This window comes from Aplidium turbinatum, chromosome 4 (genome assembly GCF_918807975.1).
Source record: "Aplidium turbinatum chromosome 4, kaAplTurb1.1, whole genome shotgun sequence".
NCBI classification, from domain to species: Eukaryota; Metazoa; Chordata; class Ascidiacea; order Aplousobranchia; family Polyclinidae; genus Aplidium; species Aplidium turbinatum.
The window spans coordinates 35,138,334-35,150,081 of NC_137475.1; the positions used below are offsets into that span (position 1 = coordinate 35,138,334).

At 39.9% G+C, this 11,748-nt stretch overlaps 1 protein-coding gene across 1 annotated transcript; it reads right to left on the minus strand.

The window, feature by feature from the left end:
• Positions 1–396: 396 nt before the first annotated feature.
• Positions 397–2,976, minus strand: LOC145769103 (uncharacterized). Its single transcript, XM_082580696.1, has one exon. The coding sequence runs from the start codon at positions 2,974–2,976 to the stop codon at positions 397–399; it is 2,580 nt and encodes an 859-aa protein (XP_082436822.1).
• Between the last annotated feature and the right edge of the window lie 8,772 nt (positions 2,977–11,748).

Here is an 11,748-nt window from a genome sequence, read left to right on the forward strand (position 1 = left end):
GCAGCAGCAAACGACGACTAAAATGTGGTAACCGCAACTACGGAACAATAATAAAAATAAAGGGCGTAAAATCTCATACACTCCCCCACCAAAATGAGGACTGCAGAATCAGTACACATTTTTACAAACACGATACACTAGATTTTACGATCACATACCGCATCACAATGACTAAACGACAAAGAAAGCGGATCGTGTAGCAAGAGCATTGCAATACAATAAAAAACGATGACATCAACACTACTCTTTAGCAGGAATTAGTACGGACAGTTTCACAATAGGTCGTTCACGTACACCCTTTTGTGTAAGTACAGAACAGCTACGAACGACGCCATGTTTATCATGATTAACACTAACTACTCTACCCAGAGGCCATCACACCTAGCGGAATCCTAACTAGCAATTAAAACAATGTCGCCCAGTACAGGAATTTGGCTTCAGATTATCCAATGGCTTAGGCCAACTCTCTGGGTTTAATTTTAAAAAGTGAGGGCCTTCCAACCACATACCAGACTTTAACATGGCTTCAGCAGTGAGTCCACGAGAAGCTTGATCAGCTGGATTCAACTCTGTGGGGACATATCGCCAGTTGTATACACATGCATGTGCTTGAATTTTTGACAAACGATTTCGGGTGTAAACAGGAAAACTTTTACAATCTGCCAACAAGCTACGCAACACTGCGGCAGAATCAGACCAAAATATACAGGTGCAGTCATTTAACTGTAACTGGCGTTTAACGTTTTGCGCCATTCTTACGGCATCCAATGCAGCTTCAAGTTCAAGCTGTGGAATCGTGCGTTTCTCGGAGTCGGCTAAAAAGGATTTTGCAGTCACAATGTTACACTGAGCCCTTCCGTCCGAATATATTGCACGCAAATAGCAAACACAACCTCTGGCATTATTAGAAGCATCAGCGAATATGTGCAGTTGCTTCCCAACAATAGGCGTGTTGTCAGACCTCATCTCATAAAAACGTGGTATGCGTACATCACTCAACTGTGCTAGACTTTGAACCCAAGTTTCCCATTTCTTGCTAATAGAAATGGGCACTCTTTCATCCCAGTCCAAAGCCAGCCTACATGTCTCACGAAACAACAATCGTGCGGCTAGAACTACTGGAACGACCAAACCTAAGGGGTCAAACAGGGAATTCATAATAGACAACATTGAACGTCGTGTCAGAATTCTATCAGGAGGGTTTACGGAAAAGCGAAAGTCATCATCAACTACATTCCAAACTATCCCTAACACTCTCTCTTGCTTGCCGGCCAAGTTCAATTCTTGCATAGGTTTCGGCGCATCTGGTTCTTGAAGGGAGTTAGTCACTTCATTACAAGTGGACACCCATTTTGTGAGATTAAAGCCGCCCAGAGATAAGAGCTGTTTTGTATCACTGGCCAATTTTATAGCAGCATCTTTGCTGTTAGCGCCGCAAAGAAAATCGTCCACATAAAAAGAATTCAACACGTTCTGTGCAACATTAGGGTCAAAAAATTTACCATACTCTCGAGCACATGTGCGCAAGCTAAAGGCGGCACAACTAGGCGATGAACGAGCACCAAACAAGTGCACTCGCATTCGATAAGGGACAGGATTTTGCTTGATGTCGCCATGAGGCCACCATAAGAATCTGAGAGCATCACGGTCTCGCACTGTCACTTTCACTTGGTGAAACATCGCTTGTATATCAGCAACAATTGCAACACGGTGGCTGCGAAACCTCATCAGCACACCTACCAAAGAATTGACAAGATCGGGACCTTTCATCAAATAATCATTTAAAGATTGATCATGTGATTTTGCAGCACAGTCAAACACAATGCGCGTCTTATCCGGCTTTTTTGGATTTATGACTGGGTGGTGTGGCAGATACCATGTTTTATTTTTGGTGTTGATTTCATTTTCAGGCACAATTTCAGCATGAGCTTTCTCAACGTAATCTTCCATGTGTTTCACATAACGTTTGCAAAGCTCATCATCTCGCAATAGCCGTTTTTTTAATGTGGATAGACGTTTTTCAGCCATGCTTTTACTTTCAGGCATTTTAACGGCATCATTTTTCCAGGGAAGAGGTAGCTCATATTGCCCATCAGAATGGACAATATGGCGTTTCATCATGTCATGAGCAATTACATCTTCTTTTGAGTATTTCAACCCAAACTCTGCTGCTTCTTTGTTGTTACCAATCCATGTGAGCAAATCTTCAACATGGGGTACGTCATGTTCCAACGGTGAAGGATACATAGTTCCTTCATCATCAATAATTACATCAGACAGCAATTGAGAATCCTTATAGTCAAATGCTGATGAAAAGAATCCGGAACTGGAAATTTCTTCCTGCTCAGCCAAGACAGGACCTTTCAATAGCCAGCCTAATGGCGTTTTCACTGCGTCTGGGTACTTTGTTGAGTCAGGGGAGAATCTACTTTCAAGACACCGATGCAGCATCACATTGTCATTGCCTAACAGCAACGTCACATCTCCAGTCACTAAATTAGGAAAAGAAACATCATGCAAATAATCTAACTCACTCAACAAAGTGGCATCAGGCAGATTGTTGGGTTTGGCTGGAATCTCATCCAACACAGCAAGGCCATTAAGTTCATATTCTCCTTCTTCTACCAAAGGAAGCACAGTTAAATTAACAGATGAAGTATTAATAACTTCAGGGTGGCTAGTGGTGAGAGTTCTTAAAGTAAACTGAGTTTCCACATTATCAGCACAACTCACATTCAACTCATCAAGCAAACTTTGTTCACAAAATGATTTGTTGGAGCCGGAGTCCAATAAAGCATAGGTTCGTGTCTCTTTTTCACCACTACGTACCCTTACAGGTACGATATCCAAATAAGGTAAGGAATTCATAGGAACAAGTGAACATTGCATACAATTTCTTGCTTCGGGATTATTGGCTACCATCGAAGCACTTCTTGGGCCAGTGGGGGACAAGTGTAACAAGCGATGGTGACTCATACCATGGCACTTATCTAAGTAACATCTCACAGTGAGTTTGCATTGGTTTGCTCTGTGGCCTCGGTATAAACAATTAAAACATATAATAATCCAAGTTTCGATGCAAACATTATTCGCTCCCTAGGAGTTTTTTGTTTAAATAGAGCACAGTTATCTAATTTGTGCTCTGCATTACAACAAACACAACGCTTTTGATCAAATTTTGAATGTGGGATGGGTTTGGATGATTCATCAGCTAGAGCTGTCAATACCCGGTGACTACGGCCATTGTCGTTTGTATTACTCCTTACAATTTTTGGAAATAGGATTTTACAATACACTGAGTTAGCCTTCAGAGATTGATGAATAACAAATTCTGCAAAGTCTGAAAACTCAGCTACTCTCCCGTAGTCCTCTTGCACATTCATAGCTTTATCTACCCAATCTTTTCTTAGATCCACAGAAAGTTTATTAACAAGAGAACTAATGAAGTCCACAGAATTCATGGGCGAAGGTGTTCCAGCATCCTCCATTGCCGCCAAGCATCTTTTCATTAAAACTGCAAAACTTTCTAATGCTTCTGCATCATTTTGCGAAATTCTAGAAAAATCTAAAAGACAACGCTCACAACACCGTGAGACAACATGAGGTTGGCCGTACCTATTATACAACTCACGCCACACCATACTGTACGCTCGAGACTTGTTTCGTTCACTGGCAAGATGCTTCACCTTTTCATATACAGATTTACTGCAATGTTGGAACAGATAAACCAATCGAAGATCATCATCATAAACTTTATTTGCCACATGAACCTCAAATCGATTTACAAAGGCCCAATAGTCCATGGGGTCACCTTCGAATTTCTCCACAGAGGGTTTGGGGAGAAATCGATCTCCAACTTCAATATGACGACACTGAGGTACAATAGGATCCATGTGATGAGACTGGGGAACAACTGGATTGATATGGGGAGACTGAGATACGACAGGATCAATGTGAGGAGACTTCTTATCCTCTGATTGATAGCAGTCTAGGGTGATATAACTACTCCTTTGCGACATGCTATCCCACAATTCAGCCTCGGCTTCTGCCATTTCAATTTTTCTTTTTATCTGATTTCGTTTCTCAGCTTCTTCCTCATCGAGGTGCTTCAAAGCGAGTTTGGCCAATTCAACTTTTATGCGGCCTTCTCTACGTTTAATACTAATTGAACTATGACTAGAATGATGGCTTTTGGTTGAGTGAGCCTGAGAAACACCTTCAACCAACTTTATCTGTAGTTTATTTTTCGCTTTATCTTCGCTGTGTTTCTTGGTAATTTGCATATATTGCTCCAAAGTGGGTTTGCGTGCGGGACCGGGTACGTACATAACTATTTACGTACCAAGCGAGACTAAAAAGATGCCAAGGAAAAATCTCTATTACGCAGTAGGTTACGTTAGCGGTATAGCCTAAGAGCTTTTTTCTTTTGCAATCCTCAGTTTCGCGTTTAAAACAGTTCTCTTCCCGGAGCAAAACAAATAGTATACACGTCCGGTAGGTAGACAACTTAGTGCTTGATACTCCTTTGCAACCACTCAATCAGCATGTGATTAAAAACTTACGTGACTCTGACGTACATCCACACAACTTGTGCGGTAATTCGTGGCCAAACGCTTATCTGACTCTTGTGACGTCATATTACTATTCGACAAACAAACGCAGAATTTTTGGTCGTTCGACAAGAAAGAAAAAATCGCAGCCCTGCTCTGGTGGAAGCCCTAGCAAACAGTGGTGCCACGCGGCGTGGTGTGAACAATGGTCAAGCAGCACGTCCCCACTTCGCCAAGTATTCAGATCCCCGTCCAAAAACCAGCTGGGACATGGCCTCTCTAGACTTGCCTCATCAAGGCGTAACCGTTTGCTCACTGGTGTTGGATGCTATGGTGCAGACATGTTGCGCTGGGGCTTGGCAGAGAGTGCTGCTTGTGAGTGTGGCAAAATGCAGACGGCAGCCCACATTATCAAGGATTGCCGGCTATATAGACCACCCCATGGTATGGAAGGCCTAATTTCCATCGATGACGACACCAGGCAGTGGCTAACCAACGGATGCCCTGACATATAGCGACAATACGAGAGAAGAAGAATGCCCAAAAAGAAATTTACGCTTGTTTTACATTATTTCGACATCTAGCGACATTGAACTATCATAAAATAACGTTAATTGCTGAACCAGGTACCGGTAACAAATTAATAGCTCCCTGTGAAAAGATTGTCTCGATTTACGTATGCACTTACATAGTTTCAGCACAATTGGGATACTGCTAGCAACACAAAGTCTATTTGATAAAGAACTAGCTATCGGAATCATCAGATGCTGTATTGGGGGATGAGGTTGTCGCGTCATCACTGGAATCAGACACATTAACAGTTCTGCTGCTGGAAACGAGTTAGCTCGTGCAATTGTGATGTAATTTAACGTCACATGACGTCACAATACCCCAAAAATCCTAATGTGTTGCCAGTCTGGGGGCCTGACAGGTTGCTTCAATTTTAAACCAAAAAAAAACGATTTTTAACCTATTTCCCCGCCAAATTCCTAAAATTAAATAAAAGTCAAAACACCAATCTGTGTGAACAAAGCTCGAAATACAGCAATGACTTCGAGGTCTAGAAATTCTTAGACTGGGATCATGATGCCAGGCTACTAGTATATTGATCAATGCACATAGGTCATGTAAAAGAGCTTACTTTTTATGCAGCAAGGTAATTGAAATATTCTATTATTTTTTAAGGTTTAGACTAATTTACCTATTCATTTAGAGTCACTAGACTAGACTGCTTACTGGTACTAGCTAGAAGTCCTGTAGGCTATCTAACCCTAGTCGCTAAAAAAAATCCAAGCAAGCATTTTCTTATGAATATATGCTATGACTATTGACTATGGCATGATGTCAACAAAACTTTTGAATTTAATGTAAAGGCAAACCAAACGTGGTAGCCTATAGGTTTCATCGAAAGGAAATATGTTTGCAATCGCCTAGTTGGTTAAGTTAAACTTCGGTACGGTACAGTAGCCTAATAGCTACCGGCCAGCAAAAATTGTCATTTTTACATCGTTTCATCGTCGCCAGACGTTGAAATCGTGTAAAAAAGGAACTTTTGCTGACCAGGTATAAGTTGCAACTGAGAAATATTTACAAAAGCCATTCGATTTGTTCAAAGAACCGAATTAGCCTAACAGTTCGTATTTACATTGATTCAATGTTTGAATACGTTGAATCACTCGGCCTATCGTTTTTCTTTGCATTGATTTCACGTCTGAACAGGTTGATTCAATGCAAAAAAAACTGTTTTGCTGACTGGCGCGCTTGTAAATGCAATGGTCATTTCGACGATCAATTGCAACACCGATTTGCTCCAAAATTTCAAAGTGCGTTTCAATAGTTTGGCAACCCATTTTTTCATAACCATGGCAACCAGAGAAAAAGGAGAACTCCTCTCACTTTTTCAAAACGCTGGCAGCTAAAGTGTTAACACTTTCACTGCCAAGATTTTTTTGGTGGATTTTTTTTTAAATTTAGCTTGAGCAAGGCTTTGATTTTGAACTGCTGTATTTTGAGAACGGAAACTGCTAAAAAAAAATCAAAACATGAAAGTTGGTGCATTTTCAACAGTCTTTTACAGTATGTTTACAAATTTTGTGTATTTTTTTTTGAAAATGCCTTAAATCACTAAAATTTCTGACAAACTACAAAAAATTTGTGTTTTTTTTTACTTTTTTCGCTTCCGTTTAGATATCGGAAAAAAAATCTTTAAACTGCGATAAACTTTACCGGTAGATGTCAGGCAAGTGCTACACTTGCAGCACAAAGGTCGTCACGGAGATATTGACGCGATATGCGAGGAAAGAACTGGATAAGCTTCACTTTGCACAAAAAATGAGTTTTTTACAAAAAATGACAATTCTTTGTAAATAATTGAATATTGCAGATGAAATTTAAATACAAACCTAGTAATTTCTTTCAACTTTTAGACAATACAAGTCTTCGTCTTTCTAAAACAGTCAGACTCATGCAGTTTGGCAAACAAAAAGACCAGATTTATCTAATTATCAAATGACGTCAAAAATGACGTCACAATGCCTGAGTATACTCGGGTTGGCAGGAGTACTGTTAAGAGGCTCATCGCCTGGCTGTATATCTACACTGTCTTTGCTGTTCGCAATGAAGCATCCTTGTTTTGCGGCTTTCGTGCTTTGATACCCATCCACACGCCTCTTTCGCAGAGCTCCATCAGGGTATTGACTAAGGAACAAATCTATGGCTGTGTCATCACGACTGGCAGGAATGTCTAACCCTAACCTTACAAGCGCTCGTGTGGCCTCGGCATTTTTATTGCCGACACCAATTTCAAAGAATGAGAAACTCTTTTCTTAATTAGAACAAAAGTGTCGAAATATCAAGTATTTTTTTAAGTACCGTATCGTTTTTTTTTTTCAATATCGCCCAACACTAGTGGCAGTTCAACCAGCACTTGAAAAACATCTCTCTGAAGAAGCAGATGTGGCAGTTACACAACACTATTGCGCTTGACAAGAAAGATCTCTTTAATGCAAACAACAAAACTCTTACGTTTTTCCTATGCCGGATTGCACTAAATCGATAAACAATTATTATTCTACTTTCGCTGCAGCAAATTCGTTGCGACCAGACGGAGCGGTATGGAGTCGATTGTTAAAGCGGTTTCAATTATCCGATTTCATATGCATTTTGAAACCGGTTAGGCTTCACAACCGGTTATTCTATTTTGCCCATCCCTACCCCCACAGCCAACGCAAGAAAAAAAAGGTTTGGTATGAGCAGCGATTTAATGACAAGTGGCTTGATGAATCTCAGTTTCAGGACTGGCTCAAGCCTGATAAAAAGAATCGAAATTTCGACAATTGTTCTATTTGCGAAACTAAATTTAAAAATCCAAATTGTGATGCCTTGTCTAAGCATGCAAGTACTACGAAGTATAGTAAATACAGGGTCATCAATGTTTAGCGTTACAATCTATTTCATCCATCGAGGTTCTGGCTAAAGAGTCGAGAGTGTCGTATGGGACCATGTCAACTTTACTCCGAAAGGACCTGAAGATGTCTCCGTTCAAGCATGCCAAGAAACAACAACTTTCTGCTCAAGTTGTTGCTAAACAACTCCAAAGATCCTAGATTCTTCTTTCCTGCATTCAGGATGGCATGCTACCAATCTCGTTTTCAGTGATGAGAAGAAATTTGATGTTGAACATCACTTTAACACCCAAAACGATCGGGTTTGGTCGAGAGATGGGGATGAAGCATCTCGAGTGGTGACAAGGAAACAATGTGCCGCCTCAGTGATGGTCTGGGCAGCCGTGACAGAGTCCGGTAAAAGACCCCTCTTTTTTGTTGACCAGGGGGTGAAATTGAACCAGCAAAACTATCCAGGATGTCAACTTCAATTTCATTGAAAATATATGACGTAATGTCTTCCCACATTTCTTCATTTCGTAACGTCTTATAAAAATGAATTGAAAACGAGTCTATTCACTACGGTATACAGACGAAATCGGTTAATAGTATACTGCTTAAACGTATCAATCGTTTATTTGAATCAAAACCTGAAATCCCAAACCAAATTCAATCTAATGTTAAGTAAAAACATCGGTTAAGCGTATACCGCTTAAAAGAATAAGTCGGATAAAAGCATCAGGATTTGCTTCTAGTTTGCCTATTTCATTCATTTAATCGTATAATTGTACCCGTTAGCGAAAAGAGAATGTCTCTTTTTTGCTTCGCATAATTGTCTGCAATGTTCAAAGGCGAAATGAAGCAAAGGCGAGACAGACGCATGCGATCAAAACAAAGACAAGTGTCTGTAATCCCAGGCCATAATCTTATGTGCTAGACATCGCACTACAAAGAATCAATTTTCGCACAGCTGGGCTTCATTAAAACAGAAGAGCACACAAAAGGAATAATCACACTTCCCAATAAAGAAGTTTAAATGCTTTTGATGTCATCCGCCGGCGAATGGCCTTCCAAGGAAAGGACATGGACAAATTATTTCGACTTGAGAGAGAAGTGTTCGAAAGCATGTCTAAAAGTTTAAACCAGAAAACTTTTGAGAATTTTTTTTAAAATTGCTGAAACAAAGTAGCCTACTGAACTGTGAAATGCAGTGCGTAATTTCATTTGTGCAGTTTCGTTCAGTTGAAGAACATTGCAAATTAATTATTTTACCAGACAGCGCAAAAGACTTGACAAAAAAACCTTTGCGATTCCAAAACAAACAATGAGTGTTAGCCGTTTTTTTCTACCATACCACTATTTTCGTAGGCCACGTTCCATACTCAAAACTACACAGCTGGTAGGGAGCTAAAAATAGCCCGCTTGAATCAAAAACTTAAACGGTCAAAGTTCGCGTTGTGTCACAGAGATCGGTGATATGAAAGATTGCCGATTTGCAGTCCGATTGCTGCAGTTTGCAGAAAAATGCTTTGATCATACCTGCTCAGCCAAGTCAGCAAAGCTGATCTTTTTTACATTGTTTCAACGTCTGCAGACGATAAATCAATGTAAAAAGGACCAGTTTTGCTGGCTGGGACATACAGCGTAGTGGAATGTAACACAGAACTAGGAAACTCTTTAAAGTTTAACCAGAATTGTAAACAGTTGTAGGAAGTATAATATAAGTTGTAATATGCGCTGCAGCCTAGTCAGCACAGACATCTTCTCAACAATTACGCCCATTCACAATAAACCTTTTTTTAGTAAATTGGTTAAACGAATCAATCGTATAATCGTATCAAAACGTCTGGCGAATAGGTGATTCGATTAACCGATTTCGTCTGTATTAGGGTGGTAGTTTGTAGCAAGTTAAATATAATTGTTTTTTAAATTGCAGAAAGTTTTGTAGTGCAGCTGGTACAGAAAACAGTTAGCAAATGTTATGTAAACCATATTTCCACCGCGATAGCTCAGTTGGTAAGCGTGTGACTTCTGGAACGAAGAAGCATCAAGATCAAGCGGCGCTGGTTAGACACTCAGGGTGTGCGCTTGAGTAACACACGTTAAGGAGTGCTCTCCATTCAGCGACATCAAATGGGTGGAATAATTTTCTGGCAACAAAACCTTAACAATCGGAAACTTCACTCTGTCAATCTCGGTGACCGGGCCTTTTGTCAGTGGTTTAAAGCCTCTAAAAGTATGCGAAACTGCAAGGATTAATTAAGCTCTGCAAGTAGCTTTCCCAGTCCGAGGATAAAGATTCAATCAATCACTTAAAGATGACTTGTTTGGACGGACAGCTAAAAAGTTACCGTACCAGTTAGCTGTTTTTTTTTAACAAAACCTTTGCAGTAGGCTACATCATGTAAAACAAGTATACTGGTACCGGTAGTTGAATTAACGAAATAACAAACAACCATGAGCATGCAATGAATATCCAGGCCTCATGCTATTGCTGATAGCACAGTGCAGATTATCATAACAAACTTTATTAAGCTACTATTGGTACCAATTGTCATTTTACTATAAACAGAAGCCCTTATATTGTCAGACACAATAAAAGCCTTCGTATCCCCTTCTTTAGATATCCCTGCTCAAAAGGCTTCACTTTGTAACCGAATGTAGCGAGAAAACAAAACAACATTTCCACAGTTCAAGAACCCCCAGTTTAGTTAAAGGTTCAAGCTAAGTACATTACGCACAAGATTTGAAGATATGGCATCTGTAAGTTTAACTCGTCTACTTAACATCTTGGGCTTGGCCAAACATACACATAACCAAAAACTAGGGCAATCGCAACTCGCAAAAAACACCTTCGAATAAGCGCTGATTTGTCTTCGGCCAATTTCATTGGACAGCACTATCACATGACAGGTGTGTGCTTCCACATTTTTATTTCAAATAATCAGGATGAATACATTCAGGAACTGTTTTGTTCAGTTCAATTTATTTTTATCTCTGAAGATCAAAACGATATATGTCTATATGCCAATCATATCAGAAGTCTAGAAAAAGGTAGAAGCAACAAAGCTTCAACGTTATAACGTGCATGCTACCAAAACAGGACAATCAGTTTAAAATACGTAACGATTCCAACCCCTTTAGGCTGAAACGTTACAACTCTGCAAATTCAAAACCCAAATTTTGCTCGCACTGAATTTTGGTTACGCTTCCTGTTAACAAATGCCACTGTAGCGTCCTGCGGTCTTACGTGTTTTCTGTGTCTTGTTACCGTCATGAAGTAATGCACAATTATGCCGTTTGACCACTTTCACGGAGTTTAGCCTACCACATCCGTATTTCTGAAGCGACATAATTGTGTAGGCCTAAGTAGTGTAACCAGGCTCTGGTGTAACCGTTCCGCTTTCATAACTCCCACGATAGCTCATTACTGATAAAAAGACACTGTGATGAAATAAGCAGGGAATTGAAATATATTCGTGTCTCGTAACATATAAACCAAAAGAATTTCTATTTAAAGGGAGACTTTTCAAAAGTGAACAGACCAAACGACTTTAGAACAAGAAGGTAAAATTCACGACGGGAGAATGTCGCTTTTCTGACACCCGTCGCAATAAACTAAAATGGTTAGAGTTAGACAGAATAAGTAGGCTATTTCTCAATTTCCCGAATAAGAGCTTGTAACTTTGATTAACCAAAAGTAGGCTACATTTAACATTGCATTTAACTAATTTTTGAGTTCACTGCAGTTGTTTTTATTTCTGACCATCACCGCAAAACAGCAAAAACAATACACCATAACGCACCATGGCCGA